Source organism: Ornithorhynchus anatinus, chromosome 7 (assembly GCF_004115215.2).
Source record: "Ornithorhynchus anatinus isolate Pmale09 chromosome 7, mOrnAna1.pri.v4, whole genome shotgun sequence".
NCBI classification, from domain to species: Eukaryota; Metazoa; Chordata; class Mammalia; order Monotremata; family Ornithorhynchidae; genus Ornithorhynchus; species Ornithorhynchus anatinus.
The window spans coordinates 63,253,641-63,278,096 of record NC_041734.1 but is presented as its reverse complement, the minus strand read 5'-3'; the positions used below and the strand labels follow the sequence as shown (position 1 = coordinate 63,278,096).

The 24,456-nt window shown below is 48.6% G+C and overlaps 1 protein-coding gene across 1 annotated transcript; it reads left to right on the top strand.

Moving 5' to 3' along the window:
- Positions 1–6,241: 6,241 nt before the first annotated feature.
- On the top strand, positions 6,242–24,407 carry FCAMR (Fc fragment of IgA and IgM receptor). The gene is made up of 8 exons (XM_029069028.2): positions 6,242–6,293; positions 7,537–7,658; positions 9,851–9,947; positions 12,447–12,785; positions 15,980–18,062; positions 18,453–18,568; positions 19,034–19,245; positions 24,181–24,407. Exons 1-8 carry the CDS (start codon positions 6,242–6,244, stop codon positions 24,235–24,237), a joined length of 3,078 nt encoding a protein of 1,025 aa, XP_028924861.2. The 3' UTR covers positions 24,238–24,407.
- The last annotated feature ends 49 nt before the right edge of the window (positions 24,408–24,456 follow it).

Below are 24,456 nucleotides of genomic sequence, written 5' to 3'. Positions count from 1 at the left end.
CCAGGTCTTAGAACAGTGCTCGGCACATAGTAAGCGCTTAACAAATACCATAATTAATATTCATTCATTCAATAGTATTTATTGAATGCTTACTATGTGCAAAGCACTGTACTAAGCGCTTGGAATGTACAATTCGGCAACAGAGACAATCTCTGCCCATTGACGGGATTATTACAGATGAGAAAACTGAGGCATAGAGAAATGAAGTGACTAGCCCAAGTTCACACAGCAGACACGTGGCAGAGTCAGGATTAGAACTCCTGACTCCTAGGCCTGTGCTCGTTCCACTAGGCCTCACCACTTCTCATGGTAGTCACCGGCTTCTCTTCCTGCCTAGTTCGCTCCTCACTTCTCTCTACCCCTGCTTCATCATTCTCTCAGCCTTCAACTGTGAATCTTCTAAGGGGCGTGTCCTGGGTCTTTTGTTTTATTATTTTATACTCATTCTTTTGGCCAGCTGATCCACTTACATGGGCTCAGCTAACACTTCTCTGCAGACAATTCCCAATTCTCCCTTACAAGTCCTGACCTCTCACCTGCCTCACAACTGTGTATATCTGCCTGTCTCCAGAATGTCTCCATCTGAGTGACTGGTCAGGACTTAGTTAACTCAATATGGCAAAAACCTGAACTCATCATTCTCCCTCCTCCAAACACGTGTGGTCTAGTGGAAAGTGCACGGGTTTGGGAGTCAGAGGAGTGAGTTCTAATCCCTTCTCCACTACTTTCCTGCTGCATAAGCTCGGGCAAGTCACTACATTTCTCTGTGCTTCAGGTTCCTCATCTGTAAAATGGGGACTAAATACCTGTTTCCCTTCCGCTTAGACTATGAGCCCCTCGTGGGATAGGGACTGGCTTTTACCCGATAATCTTGGATCTACCCCACCGTTTAGTGCAGCACTTGGCACATAGAAAGTGCAAACAAATACCACAGTTAGTATTATTAACACCCCCATTATAGTCAACAGCACCACCAGCCTCTCTGCCTTGTAAACTCACAACTTTGCTATCTTTTTGACTCTTCTCTGAGTCTTTTTTTTCACCTCCCATCTGAGTCTTTCTCTCAACTTTATTCCTTCCTCCCTAATTTTTCCCTCACCACCAATTTGTCTACACCTGGTCCAAGCCTTCAATCAAACAAACAACCAGTGACATTTATTGAGCGCTTACTGTGTGCAGAGCACTGTACTAAGTGCTTGGGAAAGTACAATACAACAATAAACAATGACATTCCCTGCCCACAACAAGCTCACAGTCTAGAGTGGGGGAGACAGACACAGATAAATAAAATTACAAATATATACATAAGTGCTGTGGGATTGGGTCAGGGTAGGGGGAGAGCAAAGGGATCAAGTCAGGGCGACACAGGCGAGTGGGAGATGAGGAAAAAATGGGGCTTAGTCTGGGAAGGCATCTTGGAGGAGATATGTATTCGACGAGGCTTTGAAGGAAGGGAGAGTAATTGTGTGTCGGATTTGAGGAGAGACGGTGTTCCAGGCCAGAGGCAGGACCATGGGCTAAGGATCGGGGGTGAGACAGGCAAGATCGGATCACACTGAGAAGGTTAGCAGAGCTGATTGTATTGTTTGTACTCCAGTACTTAGCACAATGCTTTCCAGATAGAAAGTGCTTAACGAATACCACAGTTAGATTTCTCTGCCTGGTCATTTCTTTTGAGGCCACCTTCCTCACTGGGCAGATCCTCTATTCCCTCTCCTAACCCCTACCCGCTGGCTCTCTGACTCTAGGGGGAGTGAGGAGACCAGTTTCTCAGAGGCGAGAATTCAGAGCCAAGACCCCTGTGTTAAGAGCCCCACTCCCATAAGGCCCAAGATCCTGGAGATTCTCTTACCCAGCCCAGTCTCTCCCTAGTCAATCAGTCAGACAATCAATCGTATTTACTGAGCGCTTACTATCCCAATCCTGCTCTCCCAAACTGGGCCTAGAGCTCTGCTCAGACCTCACTTTGAGATCCAATCCAATCCGGGCTCCTTCCCAGCCTCACCTCAAGCGTGCTCTGCACACAGTAAGTGCTCGAAAAATACCACCGAATGAACTGGCATTGAAAATTTCAGAGTCCAAATGTGCCTGCCTGGCAGGGCTGACACTTAAATGAGGCACAGGCCCTATAAATGGATGGCGGGAGCTCAGAATGTTCCGGGCGTCCACTGGAGTCAAAACTCCAGAATGTTTCAGCAACAGCAGCAGCAGAATAAAGCTTGACATGCCCTCGGCGTGGCTTTTTCCCACTCGGTTTATCTCAGAGAAACAGCATGGCCTAGTGGATAGAGCACAGGCCTGGGAGTCAGAAGGACCGAGGTTCTAATCCCAGCTTTGCCACTTGTCTGAGTGTGACCTTGGGCAATTCATTTAACTTTTTTGTGCTTCAGTTCCCTCATTTGTAAAATGGAGATTAAGAGTGTGAGCCCTGTGTGGGACAGGGACTGTGTCCGACCTGATTATCTTGTATCTACCGCAGAACAGTGCCTGGCACATATGAGAACTCCACAAATACCACTAAAAAAAATCATATCAAAGAAGGGTATAGAGAAATGACCTCAGCCCCCTCTTTCTCTCCCTGTCTCACTCTCCCATACTTCCTCTCTCTGCTGCTCAGGGCTGGCAGAATGGGGAGGGGGAGGTCGTCCAAACCACCCAAGACCCCACTGAGTTACTTTTTCAGGCAATGGTTTGGGCTGGGGCCCCAGGGACTGAGGGCTCAGCTAATCAGGGCTCTGCTTTCCAGGCTCCAGGGCCAGAGACACACACTCTGCAGGTGAGCAATGAGCCCTCCCTCTCTGCGAGGCCATCCAATCCAAGAAGCTGGCTCTCTCAGTCACTTACCTTCGGGAACCCTGTGACTACCAACTCCCTTCCCTCTCCATCCCACCAAATGACCTCCAAGAGAGCTGAGCAACACCCAGGCAGGGGGATAATAATATTAATAATAATGTTGGTATTTGTAAAGGGCTTACTATGTGCAAAGCACTGTTCTAAGCGCTGGGGGAGATACAGGGTGATCAGGTTGTCCCACGTAGGGCTCACAGTTTTAATCCCCATTTTACAGATGAGGGAACTGAGGCACAGAGAAGTTAAGTGACTTGCCCACAGTCACACAGCTAAGTGGCAGGACAGGGATTCAAACCCATGACCTCTGACTCCAAAGCCTGTGCTCTTTCCACTGAGCCACGGCGTGGATAAGATGAGAAGCAGCGTGGCTCAGTGGGAAGAGCACGGGCTTTGGAGTCAGGGCTCATGAGTTCGAATCCCAGCTCTGCCACTTGTCGGCTGTGTGACTATGGGCAAGTCACTTAACTTCTCTGTGCCTCAGTTCCCTCATCTGTAAAATGGGGATTAAGACTGTGAGCCCCACGTGGGACAACCTGATTCCCCTATGTCCACCCCAGCGCTTAGAACAGTGCTCGGCACATAGTAAGCGCTTAACAAATACCAACATTATTATTATTATTATGACCTCTGGAAGCCCAGCCATCCCACCTGGAAAGGCTCAATCCTGCCTCTGGGAGACAGGATAAACCTAAATCTCCTAGCAAGACTTCTAAGAAAACACAGTGACTTCAAAGTGTTGCTTCTTTTGAGGTGTTGGAGAGAGAGGAAGGAGGGGAATTTCTGGGGAGAAAGATGTGACCATGAGAGCCATTTGGAGGTTAGTCTCACCTTTAACATTTTGCAAAGCTGTTTTCTGCCCTGAAAAAATGAAATGATATGGGTGTGAGCAACCAACCTTTCTTTAGAATGTGGTTTCCCAGTAGAAGATGAAAGCATTGACCTTCCAGCCCATTGCCTAATCCAATTCACTGCTAAAGTCGCAGTTTCATGATCACAGCCAGAGAAAGCAGCATAGCCTGGTGGAAAGAGCATGGGTTTGGGAGTCAGAGGATCTGGGTTCTAATCCTGCTCTGCCACTTATCTGCTGTGTGTCCTTGGGCAAATTACTTCACTTCTCTGTGCCTCAGATTTCTCATCTGTAAAATGGGGGACCCATATCTGTTTTACCTCCCCATTAGACTGAGAACACAAATGGGGCAGGACTGGTTCTGGCCTGATGATTTGGTATCTATCACAGTCCTTGACACATAGTAAGTACTTAACAAACCCCACAATCATTATTATTATCATTATTATTATTATTCAAGTTGCTCACTCATTTCTATTAGGACTTTTCACTAAAAAAAAAACCAAGCTGTTTTCACTGGATCATGATTAGAGGAAGAAATGAAAACATGAAGAAAACACAGGGGTTTTTTTGAGGTTGGGGGTGTTGTGGTATTTCTTAAGCTCTTATTATGTGCCAGGAACTGCACTAAACAGTGAGGTAGATACAAGATAATGTGTTTGACACAGTCCCTGTCCCATATGGAGCTCACAGTTTTAATCCTCATTTTACAGATGAAAAATCTGAGGCACAGAGAAGTGAAGTAACTTGCCCCAAGGTCACACAGCAGATAGGTGGTAGAGCTGGGACTAGAACCCATGTCTTCTGACTCCCAGGCCCAGGTTCTTTCCACTAAGCCATGCTGCTTCGAGCTTGCTCTGATGATAAACGGACATCTGGGTTGGAGGTGTGCCTCTGCCCTTAACTCACTGGGTGATGCTGGGTCCTTCACCTCCCCTGACTTAGCGCTTACTATGCACACAGTAGGTGCTCAATAAATACCACTGATTTATTGATCAATTGGACCTGTTTTCCCCTCACCTCTGACCTCATATCCATGTGAGTACTAAAACCTGAAGTTTGTGGGTTTCATGGAGAAGACCCCATCACCGTCCCCAGTGTTGATTGAGCACCCACTGCCTGCAGAAGGAATTGGTATTACACTAATTGATTGATTAATTTATTGATATCTACTTTTCCTTTTTCTTTCTCTCTGAAAACTATTTTAAGGTCCATCTTCCCTGCTAGACTGTAAGCTCCTTGAGAGCAGGGATCATGTTGACTAACCCTACTGCACTCCTCCAAGTGCTTAATATGGTGTGCTTAGCACAGTGCTCTGCACACAGTAAGCACTCAAAAGACGCCGCTTGATTCACTGATTGGCAACTCCATCCAGAGAAATTGTCTTGAACTAGCTAGGATGGGTCATGGAGGTGAAACTGGTGACCAGACAGAGCTCAGGGGAATTCCTCTCCCAAATCTTGTAGTTCCTCCTTCTCCCATTCCCTGCATCTTACATCACTAGCCCCTGGATGACCAGATCGCCTGGGAAAGCCTATAAAATCCTGGGCTGGGATCTTTGGATAGAATCCCTCAACCTCTCGTTCTTGAGCAGAGAAGCGGTGTGCTGACAAGACAGAGAAAAATCCCTCGATTCCAGACAGACGTGGGGTTCATCTTCCACATCCCAATTCGATTCCATTTTGAGCACCCAAACAGCCGCAAAGTGCATCCAACAGGAACTCAGGAAGCCTAAACACCTACTCTCCAAGGAGAAAAGGAAGAGGCCCAGCTGAAACCTGGCATCCTGGTCCCCTTGCCTGGAAGAGTGGCGGGAAGGAGCACCAGGTTTTTGCTCCCGGCAGACGGGTGAGCTTACCTTGCATCTTCCCCAAGAGCCTACTCCGAGGGCCAGAATCGTGGGAGGAATTCTGTTTATGGTTGGGCTGAAGGTGGTGCACAAACAAGGTTTGTTGTGGGATTCTGTAAGCCTATCATGGGCAGGGACTGTGTCTACCAACTCTATTGTATTCTCCCAGGCGTTTAATACAGTGCTCTGAAAACAGTAAGCGTTCAATAAATACCACTGATGATTTAAAAGTGTCTCAATGTGGAGAACAGATGGGGAGAAGTACACAGAGAGGCAAGAGAAAGGCAGATTGGTTTGGCACATCAATGACCCCCAACCAGAAGGAAAAGGGGGACTGAATGTCCCACGCCTTCACTGAGGTTGGCACAAGGAGGCTTAACCACAGCACGAGGGACTTAAGTCAGACATCGGGGAAAAGTTAGGGATAAAGACAGATAGGAAAGGCAACTCTCCATCTGGAAAGAGGATGAGGAGATAATCTGCTCAGAGGCAAGGGCAGGGACAAGAAGGGTCTCTTCTAGAGCAAGTTAGGTCTGATTTGTTGACTAAGGTGAGGATGAATGTCTGGGAGATAGACGTAGGAGATTTCTGAATAGATTTTTCCCAGGGCTGAAGGAGTCAGGATTTTTTCATGTCTTGACCTTAGGCTCCTATCCCAAGGTTAGGGCCCTCTACCCGGACTCTCTGTCGGCATGATGGTAGACTTCCCGAAGGAAGTTGGAGATGGTCTGGGTGTCCCCCTCGAAGGTTCCTCTGACACCAGAAACCCCATCCTCCTCCCGCGTCCCCTCATCACTGGAAGGCTTGTGGAGGGAGCAAATCTAGAGCACACCCTTTTCAAGGAAGGACTAGATTTCAGGAGGCATTCCCTTCATGGACTTGGGCCACCCTGGCCGCTCCCCAGTTGGAAGTCTGTTTGGGCCCCAATTTTCAGACCAAGTCCAACCTGCCGGTGGTTCTTACCTGTCCCAACCACTGATTTTCTTACGGTTGGGTACAAACCAACTGGCCCGACTTTGGTGGGAGAGGGAGGAGCACTGCAGGGTAACAGACACGCACAACTGTCACTGGGCTCTTCTGGAATCTATAACCCCAGCAGATATACGATGCAGGCTAGAATTAAAGCTTCTTGAGGACAGGAATTGTGTCTACTAAGTCTTTTGTGCTCCCTCTAGATTGTAAGCCCCTTTTGAGCAGGGTTGGCATCTACCAACTCTATTGTATCATACTCTCCCAACTATTTAGTACAGTGCTCTGCACACAGCAAGAGCTCGATAAATATCATTGATTAGTGTATTGATCTGTACACAATAGGCCTTTAGTAATTACCAATGATCGATTGACTAATGGGCATCTTGGCATAGATGAGGGGTTGCGTTGCCCCGTGCCAGTCAGTCTTCCTGTACCAAGGAGGCCTGACACAGGAGAGAGGAGATAGAGGGAATCCTGGTCTTAGTGTGAGCAACTTTTTTGCTCTCCGGCTCAACCTGGCCCTTAGCCCACATCAGCTAGGACTCCATTCATTCCTTCGATTGTACTTAACGAGCGCTTACTGTGTGCAGAACACTGTACTAAGCGCTTGGAAGGTACAATTCAGCAACAGAAACAATCCCTACCCAACAATGGGCTCACAGTCTAGAAAGGGGGAGACTGACAACAAAACAAATAACAGGCATCAAAAGAGTCAATATAAATAAACAGAATTATAGATAAATATATGGAACGCTTCACAAATTTGTGCGTCACTCCGCAGACCCCCGGTCTTCTCCTCTGGGTCGCCTGTAAAAACAGGGAAAATTTTGTTTCAGCTGCAGCTGTAAAGGTCTCCTGGAGCCCCTCGGGGTGAGGGTTTCTTAGAACAATTATGGCCTCCAGCCTCTTTTTGGTCTAGCCAACCGCACCACACTCTCCTGTTTTTTCCCTTTGTTCTGGACTCAATTGCCCTTCCTCATTGCTCTACCATGGTAGAGTCTTTGCCCTCATTAATCAGAGATTGCTCCACGCCTGGACTTTGATGCCATCGAACAACGGGGAGCTGATCGCCAGTTTGGCCCCAGTATCTCCTGCATCAGCAGTTCTCAAGAAACAATGCTTGTAGCAGCCAAGGAGAAGGTCAGGTCAATCAGGAGAGAGCCGGGCTATGGCAGGAGAAGATTCTGGAGCTGGAAAGAAGCCCCGGCCTTCCCGGCCCGATCAGACCACTCTCCCAGTTTCCTGGGGGGTACGGCTTCGGAAAATAGGCTTCTTCCACCATTTTCCTTGAGAGGACCAGGTTCCAGGGGATCTCATTGGCTCTCCACAGTGGTGAAAACTTGGGCCGACGCAGCTTTCATATTCTTTCCCACAATGCAATGGCCACAAAGCATGCATTGGGCATAACTCACGCTGCATAGAGAAGCAGCGTGGCTCAAGGGAAAGAGCATGGGCCTAGGAGTCAGAGGTCATGGGTTCGAATCCCGGCTCCACCACTTGTCAGCTGTGTGACTGTGGGCAAGTCACTTCACTTCTCTGTGCCTCAGTTCCCTCATCTGTAAAATCGGGGTGAAGACTGTGAGCCTCACGTGGGACAACCTCATTCCCCTGGTATCTACCCCAGTGCTTAGAACAGTGCTCGGCACATACTAAGCGCTTAACAAATACCAACATTATTATAGCTCATTTCGCATGCACCCTTCCTCCCCAGCTCCCAGCCAACCACATGGACTCCCTACTGCTCCCCTGAATCAATCAATCAACCCATCAGTGGTATTTATTGAGTGCTTTCCATGTATGCGGTGTACTTTACTAAGTGCTTGGAAGAGGAAAATTGAATTTGTAACAATTATGGCATTTGTAAAAAAAAAAGTTGGTATTTGTTAAGCGCTTACTATGTACAGAGCATTGTTCTAGGTAGGTATAGGGTAATCAGGTTGTCCTACGTGAGGCTCACAGTCTTAATCCCCATTTTGCAGATGAGGTAACGGAGGCACAGAGAAGTTAAGTGGCTTGCCCAGGGTCACACAGCAGACCAGTGGCAGACCTGGGATTCGAACCCGTGACCTCTGACTCCCAAGCCCATGCTCTTTCCACTGGGCCATGCTGCTTCTCTACTAAGCTGTACACTGGGGTACTGGGGTAGATACAATGTAAGCAGGTTGGACACAGTCCCTGTCCCACCTGGGGCTCACAGCCTAAGTAGGAGGGAGAACCCCCATTTTGGAGAAGAAGAAACTGAGGCAACAAAAAGTTTAGTGACCTATCTAAGAGCAGACAAGTGGCAGAGCCAGGATTAGAAACCCTGGTCCTCTGGATCTCAGGCCTCACCTCATTCCACTAGGCCAATCCCCATCCTCAAGGAATTTACATAAGTTCTGAGCTCAGCAGACAGATCGACATCTGCCTGAAGCATGGCCTAGTGAAGTCAGAAAGACCTGCGTTCTAGTCCCGGAACTGCCACTCGCCTGCTCTGTGACCTTGGGCAAGTCACTTCACTCCTCTGTGCCTCAATTACCTCATCTATAAAATAATAATTGTTGTATTTGTTAAGCGCTTACTTTGTGCCGGCCACTGTACTAAGCGCGGGAGTGGATACAAGCAAATGAGGTTGGACACAGTCCCTGTCCCATGTGGGGCCCACGATCTCAATCCCCATTTTACAGATGAGGTAACTGAGGCGCAGAGAAGTGAAGTGACTTGCCCAAGGTTACACAGCAGACAAGCGGCAGAGCTGGGATTAGAGCCCATGACCTTCTGACTCCCAGGCCTGTGTTCTATTCATTCAGTCGTATTTCAATCGTATTTATTGAGTACTTACTATGTGCAGAGCACTGTACTAAGCCAGGCTGCTTCCATGAACCTCATGTAGGAAATGAACTGTGTCCAACCTGATTAGCTTGTAACTACCCTAGGACTTAGAAAAGTGCCTGGGGTGTAGTTAGCATTAACAAATACCGTCGTGATTATTTTCTGCCTGTCCAGCTGTTGCAGTTTTAACTCCCCAGGTGCAAGGCCTATTCGCAACGGAACCGAGGGGAGGCGTGAAAAAGAATTCAGGACCGACTGTGAAAGAGAGGGTGCACTTCAGTGTGGTGTTCAGTGTTCACCCAGCAGGCTGAGCCTATGAGGGTTAAGAGGAAAGAGTTAGAAGTCCAGACTGATTCGTCGACCCCCACCTCCAGTCATAGAGTCCTGGGAGGTCTGAGGTGGGGGGCTGAGAATGAGTTCGGGGGAATGAGGGTGGGGAGGAGCTTCTGATCGTCTAGAGAGAGCTGCTGCGATCAACACTATGGACATGTTGGCACTCACCCACTCTGCTTCTTCATCAGCTCCATCACATTCCTGTTGCCATGGTTTTTGTTGAATGTCAACCGAGAGGGACGGTATGGATGATGCCGCTCTTTCTACTGTTACTATGGCTCCGAGGTGAGTGATTCAAGAAGCGTGGAGACAGGTGGTCCAATCAAGAGCTTTAGCCCAGGGTCTTAGAGAAAGTTTTGGCCCCGATCCTGGACCGCTGGAATTCTGCACAGGGAAAATGGGGTGGTGAGAAAGGCTCAAGTAATAATAATAATAATTGTGATATTTGTTAAGCACTTACTATACACTAGGCACTGTTCTAAGCGCTGGGGTAGATATCAGCTAATCGGGTTATACATAGTCCTTGTCTCACATGGAGCGTACACTCTTTAGCCCCATTTTACAGTTGAAGGAACTGAGGCAAGGAGAAACAAAGTGATTTGCCCAAGGTCACCCAGCAGACAAGTGGTGGAGCCGGGATTAGAACCCATGACCTTCTGACTCCCAGACCCGTGCTCCATCCACTACTCCATGCTGCGCTTACTATGTGCCAAGCACTAAACTAAAAGTGCTGGGGAAGATAAAACATAATCAGGTCCCACAGTCTAAGAGGGAGGGAGAACAGGTATTGATTCCCCATTTTGCAGATGAGGTACTGAGGCACAGAGAAATTTAAGTGACTCACTCAAGGCCTCCCAGCAGATGAGTGGTGGAGGCAGGATTAGAATCCAGGTCCTCTGACTTCCAGGCTTGTGTTCTTTCCCCTAGTCTACGCTGTAAGGACATTTGTTGCCCTCTTCTTCCTTGGAAAAGCAGATGCTTTTTCTTAATGGAAAAGCAATAAAAGTGCTGTTGTACACAATGGGCTCGGAAGCTTCTCCGATAGAAACTACTGAACTTATGCTCTTCAGATTCAGATCCTCTGGTTCACCTCTCCCACCAAATTCCTCTCCCAGTAGCTGGAATATGCCCAGCCCTCAAGGCAGAATGGCTTTTAGGAGACCAGTTTTCTTCTGAAATGACCCATTAATTCATTCAGTTGTATTTATTGAGCACTTACTGTTTGCAAGCACTGTACTAAGCATTTGGAGAATATCATATAACAATAAACAGACCCATAGCCATGGGTTCTGGAAGGGGGTTCCTGAGTGATTGGAAATCAGAATTCCAAATTCTCAAGAAAGACTCTACTCCCAAAGCTTGTGGCTTTCCCTAGCCAGGAATTCTGCCAAAGTTTTAGCTAACTTCCTGCTCAGTTCCACAATCAAAACTCACCGCTCGGTAGCTGTGTGTTCCCGTACTAGGCTCGGCTATTGGAGGTCCCAGAGTTCCACGGATAATAATCCGAAGACTGCTTTGTAGTTCCTGGTTGTGGCCTCCTCCTCTATTATCGTGTTTTTCATGATATTTGTTAAGTGCTTACTGTGTGTCAGGCACAGTACTAAACGCAGGGTAGACATGAGCTAATCAGATTGGATACAGTCCGTGTCCCACATGGGGCTCATGGACTTAATTCTCATTTTACAGATGAGGTAACTGAGGCACAGAAAAGTGAAGTGAATTTGCCCAAGGTCAGATAGCAAACAAGTGGTGGAGCTGGGATTAGAAATGAGATCCTTTTGACTCCTAGGGTGTGCTCTAACCATTAAGCCACATTGCTTCTCATCAAACATGTATCGCCTCCCCATGGGGTTCATGGGACTGAACTTGGTCCCCTACCAGGACTGCTAACTCTCTCCCCTCTCCGCCTTCCCTACCCTCCCTTATGATGAAGTGCTAAGAAACAGCAAGGATAGGGACTCAGTCAGTCAGTCAATCATATTTATTGAGTACTTACTGTGTGCTTAGCCCTTGGGAGAGTACAATATAACAATAAACAGACACATTCCCTGCCCACAGTGAGCTTACAGTCTAGAGGGGGTGACAGACATTAATATAAATCAGTAAACAAGAGAGCAGGGAGGGGAAGGAGAAGAAGCAAGAGGCTCAAGTACAGTGCTCAGTACAGTATTCTGCACACAGTAAGCTCTCAATAAATTCCATTGATTGATTGATTATAGTATCCAACATCAGGATACTATATCCCTAGATTGTGTTCCAGTCTACTTTTCTCTTACCCTTCCCCCCTTTTTAAAAAAAAATGGTGTATTTTAATCCCTTACTATGTGCCAGGCACCGTACTAAGCCCTGGGGTAGATACAAACTAATTAGATTGGACACAGTCCATGACCCACAGAGGCCTCCACAGTCTTAATCCCCATTTCACAGATGAGGTCACTGAGGCATAGAGAAGTGAAGTGACTTGTTCTAGGTCACATAGCAGATAAGTGACAAAGCTGCTATTAAAACCAGGGTCCTCTGACCCCCAGGCCCGTGCCCTTTTCAGTAGGTCATACTGCCTCTCGGCTTTCCCTCCCAGCTACCCCTCTCTCCCTCCCGCTTGGATCATCCCACAAAGGATGAGCAAAATGGACGCCCATCTTTCCCTGGAGGATTAGGCTATCACCCGCTTGGAAGTTGGAGGCCGGATTCGGCGACCATTTGCGGTTCCGCCTTTTTCAGGGTTTCGTAGTATTTCACTATGGAGGTGCCACAGTTGTTCATCTGGCTCTTTTTCATCCGCAGTTACAAGTGCTTTGACGGGGCCATGGTTGGTAACCGGGAAGCTCGGGGGAAAGGTTTCGATCGAATGCCATTACTCCATCAATTCCGTCAACAGACATCAGAGGAAGTACTGGTGCCGTCTGCAGGTCCCCAAGAGGATCTGCCACACCATCATCTCCACCAACCGCTTTGTCAGGAAGGACTACCAAGGCAGAGTATCCATCCAGGACTTCCCAGGGAATGGCTCCTTCGTGGTGGCGCTGGCTCAGCTGACCCCGCATGACACCGGGCACTACCGCTGTGGCATCGGAGCCAGGACGGACATGCTGTTCATCAACATGGATCTGATCATCTCTGCAGGTAGGTGGGCTTCCAGCCAGGGCAAAAGGAAATCAGAAGCGGCGGCGGAGGAATTCAGCCCGGTGACGGAATCGCCACTGAACCACTGCTCTCCATTTCCGTTTAGGGGAGGTCCAGAGTGGATGGGTTGAGATTTCCGCGGAGGTATTTAGATTAGACATTGAGTAGAACTCTCTGGCCTAAAAGCTGTCAGGCACAAAGGAAAGTGGACAAATTTAAGTAAAGAGGTAAGCCACCAGAGGCAGTGGGATGGAGGAGCTGTAATGATAATAATGATGATATTTGTTATGCGCTTACTATGTGTCAAGCCCTGTTCTAAGCTCTGAAGTAGATACAAGGTAATCGGGTTGGATACAATCCCAGTCCCACATGGGGCTCACAGTCTTACATAGTAAGCGCTTAACAAATTCCGTCATTATTATTAATCCCCATTTTACAGACGAGGTAACTGAGGGCCAGAGAAGTGATGTGACTTGCCTAAGGTCACACAGCAGAAACGTGGCAGAGCCGGGATATGAACTTACATCCTCTGAGCCCCAGACCCGTGCTCTTTCCAGTAAGACACGCTGCTTCCTGCTTCCTCTCCTGGAGGGCAGCCATACTGGGCCTCCTTTTCATTTGCTGTATGGATCATGCACAAATACTTTATTATTTCCTGTCCACGGCGGCTGCAGCGGGCTGCAGGGTCTTGCCCATCCTGCTTTAGAAGGTGATTTGGGCAAGGGAGGGGTGTGAAACCTGGCCCCACCCTCAGCAGCCACTGCCTCAACTGTCTCTTTTCCACTGCCGACCCCCAACCCCAACCCAGAAACCTGCTCCCTGCCATTTTATTTTAACAATAATCGTAATACCTGCTAAGCAGTTATTATGTGCCGAGCGCAGGGCCAGATAGGAGATAATCCGATCGGACTCGGTCCCTGTCTCGCACGGGGCTCACAATCTAAGAGGAAGGGAGAACCGGTATTGGAGCACCCTTTGAAGATGAGGAAACTGAGGTCCAGAGAAGTGACTTGCTCCAGGTCACAAAACGGGCCAGTGGGTGGAGCCAGGATTAGAAACTGCGTTTCCTGCCCTCTAGGCCTAATCTCTTTCTGCTTGGTCACTTTTTAGCTGATGAGGCTGGGTTATTCCTGCTCTAGATGCTTGGTCGGCCAAGCAACGGGGATCAGTGTGGCAGGAGGGATTGAGCAAAATTAGTCCTGCTGGTGGAACCATTTCATTAACTGGGAATGGATTGGGAATGAGCTTTCCCCTGAGTTGGCCACTTCTCTGGGCCCAGCCTGGCTGATGAACCTCTCTGTAGGCTGGGCAACAGTTGGACACCTGGGGGCCTCCACTCATTAAAGAATGGCCAACCTGCCCAAATAATAATAATAATAACAGTAATAATAATATCACTGATTAAGCACTTATTATGTGTCAAGCACCATTCTAAGCGCTGGGGTAGATACAAGCTACTCAGGTTGGATACAGTCCCTGTCCCACATAGGACTCACAGTCTTAATCCCCATTCTACTGATGAGGTAACTGAGGCACAGAGAAGTGAAGTGATTTGCCCCAGATTTCACAGCAGGTAAGTGACAGAGCTGGGATTAGAACCCAGGTCCTTCTGACTCCCAGACCTGTGCTCTATTCACCAGGCCACGCGCTGATTGCAGCTATAGCAATAATCAGCCCCATGAGCAATCTTGGCCAGGCCTGAGAAACCTGCAAAGCCAGAAATCCAAATAGGTTTTTTCAAAAGGTCACTAACAGGGCCATCCATCACAGACATGGGACTAGGAAGTCAGAAGACCCAAGTTCTAGACCTGGCTCTGTCATGAACCTGATTTGTGATCTTGGGCAAGTCACCAACAATCTCTGTGTCTCAGTTTCTTCATGTGTAAAACGGAAATGAAATACCTATCCTCCACCCTCTTAGATTGTTAGCCCTGTGTAAAACAGGGTACTACGTTCAATACGCTGAGCTCAAACCTAACCCAGTACAGTGCTTAGCACGGGGTATGCATTTAAATACCATTATCGTCACCAAAGGAGAATAAAGGGGTTTAAATTGCAGTAGGAGAGGGTTCACCCTCTCAGAGTTGCACCTGAAATTCTCCAACTGCCTCGGCTACGGGAGGGAGAGTCAAGCAGAGGCCTACCCATTCCATTCCTGGCTTGGGCAGTGGCTAGCAAGTGGAAGGTCATCTGCTACAACTCAAAACTCACCCAAGCTGGGCAGCAGCTGCATGGGAGACAGTCGAGGGCGGAGACTTGAGTTTACTGGGCATAAGGTGGCAACGCTAAACCATTTCCGGATTTTTACCAAGAAAACTCGATGGATACACTACCAGAACGATTATAGATAAAGAGCTGGGCGTCCTGGGAGAGATGTGTCCGTCGTGTTGCTAATGGGTCGGAAATGACTCGACGGCTTAAGACAGACGAGGAGAGAGTCCTGTTAGACGTGGAAACAAAGAACTGAGTAAGGTTGCAGAGTGGCCATTATTGGAGAGCTTAACAAAAAAGAATAAACACAAGTCCGATGGTTCAGACATTCACCTGTCTAGAAGCACAAGGACCTGGATCAACTAATTTCTTAAACTCCCATCTCCAGTTTTCCGAGATCCCTCAGTGGTGAGAAAGATGCTGAATTCCTTCCCTTCGAATTCTGTCTAATCACACCCTGTCTTTGATTCTGAAGATAGCTATTATCAGTTTAGGAGCTCACGATTTAATTCATCTCTAATTACAGTTCTGAATCTAGTGGAGAATAGGAAAGGCAAAGAAAGACACAGCTTCTCGTCTCCAGCCCCATCATGCTGAAGACCTTACCCACAGCTGCTTCAGAGAATGTGGGTTCCAGAAAACGGCTCAAGGTTCAAGCCCTCCAGGGTCCCGGTGTAATTCTCCCCTGGGTAACTCTTTCCCTTTCGCTCTGGGAAGCGGCATGGTATAGTGGATAGAGCACGGGCCTGAGAATCAGTAGGTCATGGGTTCTAATCCTGGATCTGCCACTAGTCTGCCTTGTGGCCCCGGGCAGGTCACTTCACTTCTCTGGGCATCAGTTACCTCATCTTTAAAATCTGCGAGCCCTATGCGGGACGGGGCTGTATCCAACCCACTTTGCTTGTATCCACCCCAGTGTTTACTACAGTGCCTAGCACACAGTAAGCGCTAAACAAATACCATCATTATTATTATTATTACAGACAGACAGACCCCAAGAACCACCACTACTACAACTCCACTTACAGACAGGCGGACCCCCAAAACCACTATTGCTACAACCCCAGTTACAGACAGACGGACCCCAAAAACCGTGACTGCTACAACTCCACGTATAAACAGACAGACCCCAACATCTACTGTTGCACCTCCATCTACAGACAGACGGACCCCGAGAACTGTCATTGCTACAACTCCATTTACAAACACACAGTTCCCAGGATCTACTGTTGCTACACCTCCATCTACGGACAGACGGGCCCCAAGAACCGTCACTGCTACAACTCCACTTATAGACAGACAGACCCCAAGATCTTCCTTTGCTACAACTCTACTTACAGATGGAAGGACCCCTGGATCTACTGTTGCTACAATTCCATTTACAGACAGATGGACCCCAAAAACTGTCACTGCTACAACCCTATTTACAGACAGACGACCCCCAGGATCTACTGTTGCTATAACTCCATTTACAGACAGAAAGACCCCGAGAACTGTCATTGCTATGACTCCATTTACAGACAGGAAGACGCCAGGAACAGTCATTGCAGCAACTCCACTAACAGACAGACGGACTCCGGGAACTATCATTGCAACAATTACACTTACAGACAGACAGACCCCAGGAACTGCTACAATTTCACTTAGAGATCGACAGACCCCAGGATCTACTGTTGCTACAACTCCATTTACAGACAGATGGACCCCTAGAACCATCACTGCTACAACTGCACTTATAGACAGGCGGACCCCAGGATCTACTGTTGCCACAACTCGACTTACAGAAAGACGGACCCCGAGAACCACCATCGCTACAACTCTACTTACAGACAGATGGACCCCAGAAACTGTTGTTGCTACAACTCCTCTTACGGGCGGACGGACCCCGGGATCTACTGTTGCTACAACTCCACTTACAGACAGACGGACCCGGGGAACCATCACTGCTTCAACTCCACCTGCAGACAGACGGACCAAGAGAACCACCACTGCTACAACTCCACTTACAGTCAAACGGACCCCGGGAACCGTTGTTGCTACAACTCCTCTTACACGTAGACAGACCCCAGGATCTACCGATGTTACAACTCCACCTGCAGACAGAAGGACCAAGAGAACCACCACTGCTACAACTCCACTTACAGTCAGACGGACCCCGGGATCTACTGTTGCTACAACTCCACTTACAGACAGACGGACCCTGGGAACCATCACTGCTTCAACTCCACCTGCAGACAGACGGACCAGGAGAACCACCACTGCTACAGCTCCACTTACAGTCAGACAGACTCCAGGAACCGTTGTTGCTACAACTCCTCTTACACGCAGACAGACCCCAGGATCTACCGATGCTACAACTCCACTTACAGACAGACGGACCAAGAGAACCACCATTACTCCAACTCCACTTACAGTCAGATGGACCCCGAAGACCATTGTTGCTACAACTCCTCTTACAGGCAGAAAGACTCCTGGATCTACTGTTGCTACAACTCCACTTACAGACAGATGGACACTGGGAACCATCACTGCTACAACTCCACTTACAGACAGACGGACCCCTAGAACTGTTGTTGCTTCAACTCTCCTTCCAGTGGGACGAGACCCAGGGACTCTCAGGGCAACAATTCCAACTACAGACCATCAGGATCTGGGGACCAAAGGAACAACCGCTCCACTTGCAGGCGGAGGGTCTCCAGGACCTCCACCTACCATCACATTGGCTCCAGGGACCCCTCCCAGGGAACAGGCCCTAACGACCCTACAATCAACAACACTTGCTGCCCAGAAACAGGCAACACAAACGGTTAGAGGTGCAACACCATCAGTCCCTGTTCTTCCACCCGGGGGAACCACCGGGGCAGGAACTCGAGTTTCAGACAAAGAGGTCTCAGGAGCCATTGCTGCAGGTGCTCCAGCTGTGGAAACAGCACTTGGAGGAGGAGGAGGAAAAGGAGGAAGAGGAGAAAAAAGAGGAACAGCACTTGAACTCTCTGAGAAGACAGTGGAATCAGTCTCAGGAGAGTGGAGTCGGCCTCCTCCTGACCCCCAGATCCCGCTAGAGAGGTGAGAGATGGGAGGGAACTCTCTCCAGGTGCCCTCTGTCTGTCATCCCTGCCAGCCCGGCCCTGCCATACCTCCATGAGCTTCATGGTATTTGTTAGGTGTTTACTCTCTGCCAAGCACTGTTCTAACTGTTAGGGCAGATACAAGTCAATCAGGTGGGACAGAGTCCCTGTCCCACATGGGGCTCATAGTCCAAGTAGGAGCCATTTACATGGGCTCTCGGCTCCCTCCTCCCCTCCTGTTTCATTGCTCGGGGAATGTGGGGGGGGCAGGGCGAGTATCACTGGTTGGAGGGAGGCAGGACCCCCCTCCTCCTCCCTCCGCCCCCCCACCAATCCTGCCCCAGTTAGCTTCCTGGGGTTGATCTTGGCTGACTCCTTCCTTCCCCAGCTTTCATCCAGGAGCGAGACACTTCCCTCTGAAACTCATCCCCACCACCTTGGTACTGCTGCCCCTGGCCATCATAGGGCTCGTACTGCTGAAGAGGAGGCTCCAAAGGAAAAGCCGTGAGTCAGTCAGTCAATCAATCGTATTTATTGAGTGCTTACTGTGTGCAGAGCACTCTACTAAGCACTTAAGCTAATGCTGGGCAGTTTGGGCCCAGTGTGGTGCTCAGAAAGCTCCGGGGGAGGGGAGTGGGGCTTAGTGGGATGAGCACTAGGCTGGGAGCTGGGACACCTGGGATCTTTTTTCCAAGCTCTGCCAGACACACCGGGTCACTACAGGCAAAGCCCTTGTCCTGTTTCCCTTGTTGTCCAATAGGGAGACCCTTGGGAGGGTGATGGGGAATGGTCTTGGGATGAAAGCTACTCTGTCACTCACCCAGGTAGTGTGATTCGGGTCATTTGGAAAGTTTCTGATCAAAGATTCAACTTTCCAGGGCAGGGCTCAATCAACCAGATTCTTTCTGTCGGATTGGTTTTTTGTAGAGGTCACACTGCCCAAGTAACCCTCTGTTGATATCTGTGCAGCTCTGAGGGCAGAGAGAGTCACCTTGCTGAACCTGGCCCATTTTGAAGACTCCCCAAGGGACCCCAGGCCCTGGCCAACTGGGCTGAGAGGGATGAAGCTCCCTGATGGTGATGATGATGATGATGATGATGAAGATGATGATGATGATGTTGAGAGTGAGCCTGCCTGTCCCAACCATCAGGCTGCCCAAGGAAGCTGGGCTGCCTTCAGAGTAAGTGTCAGAACCACCTGGAAAAGACACTGGGGGAAATTCCTTCCAAAGGGCAATGTGATCGTATGTGATGGAACTCAAGAAGCAGCATGGCCTAGTGGAAAAAACACAAGCCTGGGAGTTAGTTGACCTGGGTTAATTAATGTTGGTATTTGTTAAGCGCTTACTATGTGCAGAGCACTGTTCTAAGCGCTGGGGTAAATACAGGGGAATGAGGTTGTCCCACATGGGGCTCACAGTCTTAATCTCCATTTTACAGATGAGGGAACTGAGGCACAGAGAAGTTAAGTGTCTTGCCCACAGTCACACAGCCGACAAGTGGCAGAGCTGGGATTCGAACTCATGAGCCCTGACTCCAAAGCCCATGCTCTTTCCACTGCGCCACACTGCTTCTCTGGGTTCTACTCCTGGATCTACCAACGGTTTACTGTGTGATCCTAGGGAAGTCGTTTAACTTCTCAGTGACTCAGATGCCTCATCTGTAAAATGGGGATTGAATACCTGTTCTCCCTCCTGTGAGCCCCTGGTGGAACAAGGACTGCGTCTTATCTGACTGACTTGTAACTGCCCTAATACTTAGAACAGTGCTTAGCACATAGTAAACACTTAACAAATACCATGAAAAAAAACAACCACAAGATGAGATGTGAGGGTTGGGAGAGGGGTGCTTCTGGGGAGTGGGGCCAGTGGTCGAAGAAGAGGTTAGAAGTGGTTAGGAGGCAGAAAAGAGAGAATGAATAGCGATGGGCTGAGGGAAACAGACAGAGAGACAGCCATGAACATGAGTAGCAGAGTGTTCTAGTGAGAAAAATTGCAGGACTGGAGTCAAGAGCCCTGAGTTCTAAGTACTAAGTATAGTGCTCTTCACAAAGTAAGTGTTCAATAAATATGATTTGACTGATAGATTGAGTAATCCTGCCTCCCCCCTTCCCTGCTGAATGACCCAGGGCAAGTCACTTCTCTGTCCTTCATTTTCTTCTTCTGTAAAATGGGAAGAAAATATCTATTCTCCCCCTGCCCTCCTTAGACCGTGAACCCCAGTGTGGGACAGGAACTGTGTCTGATCAGATTGTATTATATCTACCCCAGTGCTTGGCACATGGTAACTGCTAAACAAATGCCTCTACTGCCGCTATTCATTCAGTCGTATTTATTGAGTGCTTACTGTGTGCAAAACACTGTACTTAGCTCTTGGGAGAGCACAATATAGCAATAAACAGACACGTTACCTGTCCACAACGAGCTTATAAAGATGCCCCTACTGACATAATCAGGCACAGACCCAGGAAAACACTTTCTGAGGCCTCCGGATGTCATCAGTGTGAGGTAAAGAGCAGGGAAGTGGAGGATGGAGGAGTAGAATCTGAGGTTTCCAGCATTGGGACTGCTGTGTTTCCACCTACCACCACAGACGCAGCTGCCACAGACTGCCTCACCCCTGGGGATGACCTACGCGGCCAACCCTTCTTTGAAATTTTTTTATGATTTTTGTTAAGCACTTACTACGTGTCACACACTGTTCTAGTGCTGGGATAGGTACAAATTAGTTCAGTCAGACACAGTCCCTGTCCTGCATGGGGCTCACAGACTGAGTAGAGGGAGTACAAGTATTTAATCCCTTTACAGTTGAGGAAACTGAGGCACAGAGAAGTTAAGTGATTTGCCTGAGGTGACACAGCAAGAGATTGGCAGAACCTCTGACTCCCAGGCCTGGGCTCTTTCCACTAGGTCACACTGCTTCCAAGTTCTGGCTCAATCATTCAATCGATGGTATTTATTGAGCGCTTACTGGGTGCACAGCACTGTACTCGGCGCTTGGGAAAGTACAGTTTTAATAGAGGCGGTCGTCATGACTCCAGCCCACAAGGAGTTTACATAGTCTAGAGGGAGAGGCAGACAAATGTACCTGAGTGCTGTGGAGCTGGGCTTAATATCAAAACGCTTGGAAAGAGCACCAGCTTGAGAGCCAGGGGGTTCTAATCCTGCCTCCGCCATTTATTTGCCATGTGACGTTGGGCAAGTCACTTCACTTCTCTGAGCCTCGGTTAGCTCTTTTGTAAAATGGGGATGAAGACTGTGAGCCTCACGTGGGACAACCTGATTACCTTGTATCTACCCCAGCGCTTAGAATAGTGCTTGGCACATATTAAGCGCTTAACAAATACCATTATTATTATTATTGTTATTTTTATTAAGGGGTACACAGCCAAGTGTGTATGTGATGCAGGGTGGAGGGGGGCAGGGAAAGTGAGGATTTTGTCAGGAAAGGCCTCACCCTTTTGGCTGCATGAAACCTTCCAGGAAACATGGCCTATTGGAAAATGCACAGGCCTGGGAGTCAGAGTACCTGCTTTCTAATCTCATATCTGCCCACTGCTTGCTGCGCGACCTTGGGCAAGTCACTCAACTTTTCTCTGCCTCGGTTACCTCATCTGTAAAATGGAGATTAAATCTCCCACCCTCCAACTTGGACCGCGAGCCTCATTTGTAACAGGAACTGTCCAACCTGATAAAGTTGTATCTACCCCCCGGCGGTTAGAAGTCACTTGACACGTAATGAGCGCTTACCAAATACCATAAAAATAAACAAACAAACAAAGATCTGACGGCAGTGGTGAGGGTGGTGCAGAGATGGAGGAGGGGAAGGGTGGTAGATGCAGGGGAGTTCTGGCAGGACACCCTGCCTGTTCTCTACTTTGCCCCACTTATCACGTGCTTCCAATCTGCGCTGAGGCCCACGTCGTCCGTCCATGCCAGGCCCGCTCCCGCCACGGTCCCCGAGTGGAACTTTCCAGAACCCACCACTGGGCCGATCTGTGGGTGGCAGGGCAAATGTCTGACTTCCACAGCTCTCTTGCCTAATGTGAGAAGCCTGGTCATCCGACCCAAGGGAAAGTCCAACCCAATCCCGGCTCGCCCCCGCTCTGGACAGACTGTTGGTTTTTCACTGTCCCGGGAGGACGGAGGACCCCGAAGGGATGAGGGAAAGGGTAGGGAGAGTGTCTAGGCTGCAGGCCAGCCTTCAGACTGTAAGCTCGTTGTGGGCAGGGAATGAGTTTAGCGACTCTGTTGCATTATACTCTCCCAAGCGCTTAGTCCAGTGAGTGCTCTGCACTCAGTAAGTGTTCAATAAATACCATTGATTGATTGATTGACTTGGGGACTCTGGGCAAGACCTAGAAGTCTGGTCATGATTCTCTGGGATTTTCCTAAAATTGGGGGACTTCTCAGGGGGATCTTAGGGTTTGATTGTCCCTTTTTCACAACAAATGCATTGTGCAATGGGAAGAGAGTTCATGGCGGTGGCAGCAGCAGGTAGAGAGGGTTAGAAAGTCTCTCTTTCTCTTTTGGAGGGCTCCGACTTGCCAAGAAAAGAAGGAAAAAAAGAGAGGTTTGTGTCTGGCCACTTCCCTGCAGCCACAATAGATCAAGTCTGTTGGGAAACTGATGCCTCACCCTGTCTTCCCCTCTTCTCCCCTTCCCTGTCTCCCCCCTCCCTCCAGCCTCCTCTTCCCCTCTCTATTCCCCCTCCTTCGCCTCTGCTTTCTCATTGATTGATTCCCTGGGGAAGCTCTGGAGTTCATGTTTGGATAATTCTAGGGTACTGCCAAGAGAGGAAAGTTTTATGGTTTTTTTATGGTATTCGTTAGGTGTTTACTATGTGTCAGGCACCATACTAAGCCTTGGGGTAGATGTAAGGCAATCAGGTGGGATACAGTTCATGTCCCACATGAGGCTCACAGACTTAATCCCCATTTTACAGAGGAGGTAACTGAAGCACAGAGAAATTTAGGGACTTGCCCAGGATCACACGGGTCTAGCGGACAGAGCATGGGCCTGGGAGTCAGAAGGACCTGGCTTCTAAACCCGGCTCTGCCACTTGCCTGCTGTGTGGCCATAGGCAAGTCACTTCACTTCTCTGTGAAGCTTTGGGGGCCCCATGTGGGACATGGACTATGTCCAACTTGATTAGCTTGTATCTAACCCAGAGTTTAGTATAATGCCTGGCACATAGTAAGTGCTTAACAAATACCACTAAAAAAAAGAAAAGGGGTTGGGGACGGAGCTGGAATTAGAATCCAGGTCCTTCTGACTCCTAGGCCCGTGCTCTATCCAATAGGCCATGTTGCTTCTCAAAGTTTCCAAACAACGTCTGGCCCTGCTGTTGTTTCTCAATGTAATCACACTAAGAACCCTGATTTTCCCAGAGAGAGCTCTAGATTGCTTTCACTCTCCACCCTATCTCACTCCACATACCACTTCAGCACTTCCTCAGTACTTAATCACTTGGGTACACAAACTTCCCTACCCCCATAGCACTTTTTGAACCTACCTTTAAACTCTGTTACTTCCCCCTACCTTTCACTTCTTTTAATTCTCATCTCCCCCCGGAAGATTGAAAGCTCCTTGAGGGCAGGGATCATTCTTATTAGTGCTCTTGCACTCTCAAGCCCTCATTACAGTGCTCTGCACAGAGTAAGCACTCAATAGATTCTACTGATTGATCGTGAATCTCGTGTGGGACAGGGACTGTGTCCAATTCGATTATCTGGTATCTACTTAGTATCGTTTAGCACAGCGTTTGTCAGGGTAAGTGCTTTACAAGTACCAAAATGATCAATTTGAGTGATCGATCTAAGCACGCTCCTTCCGCCCTACTTTGGATTTAGTTTTTTATTTTTTATGGCATTTGTTTGGTGCTTACTATGTGCCAGGTGCTGTACTAAACGATGGGGGCAGATACAGGGTCTTCATCCCCATTTTACAGATGAGATAGCAGGCCCTGAGAAGTGAAGTGACTCTCTACAGGTCACACAACAGATAAGTGGTGGAGGCAGAATTAGAACCCAGGTCCTTCTGCCTCCCAGGCCTGTGCTCAATCCACTAGGCCATGCTGCTTCTCATTTTTTCATAGCTTTGCATTTTTTTTCTCAGATCAGGGCCACTGCTTTGTTGAGGAGAGGAGACAGAGCCCAGCTTCTGCAGTCGTGATTACTGTGAGGCAGATGGAAAAAGAAGATGGGCTCAGCGGTGTCAACCGGAGAAGGAAGGGAAGTATTCCAGCCGCTCAGCAGGCATGCAGTAATTACTAACGGTCAATAGCGATGCAAGATTGGCTTGGCTTGCTATATCACTTAATCAACTCTTGGCTTCTTTAGGGAACTTTATTGGTGTATAAATCACCAGATGGATTAAATTTTGCTTACTCAA

What these genes read in the sequence shown, in the direction of transcription:
- FCAMR (XM_029069028.2), top strand. Translation starts at nt 6,242, where the DNA reads ATGGTAGACTTCCCGAAGGAAGTTGGAGATGGTCTGGGTGTCCCCCTC. An exon ending in GGATCTGATCATCTCTGCAG is followed by an intron (nt 12,786 to 15,979) that starts GTAGGTGGGCTT and finishes TTATTATTACAG; the next exon opens with ACAGACAGACCCCAAGAACC. An exon ending in CCCCAGATCCCGCTAGAGAG is followed by an intron (nt 18,063 to 18,452) that starts GTGAGAGATGGG and finishes TTCCTTCCCCAG; the next exon opens with CTTTCATCCAGGAGCGAGAC.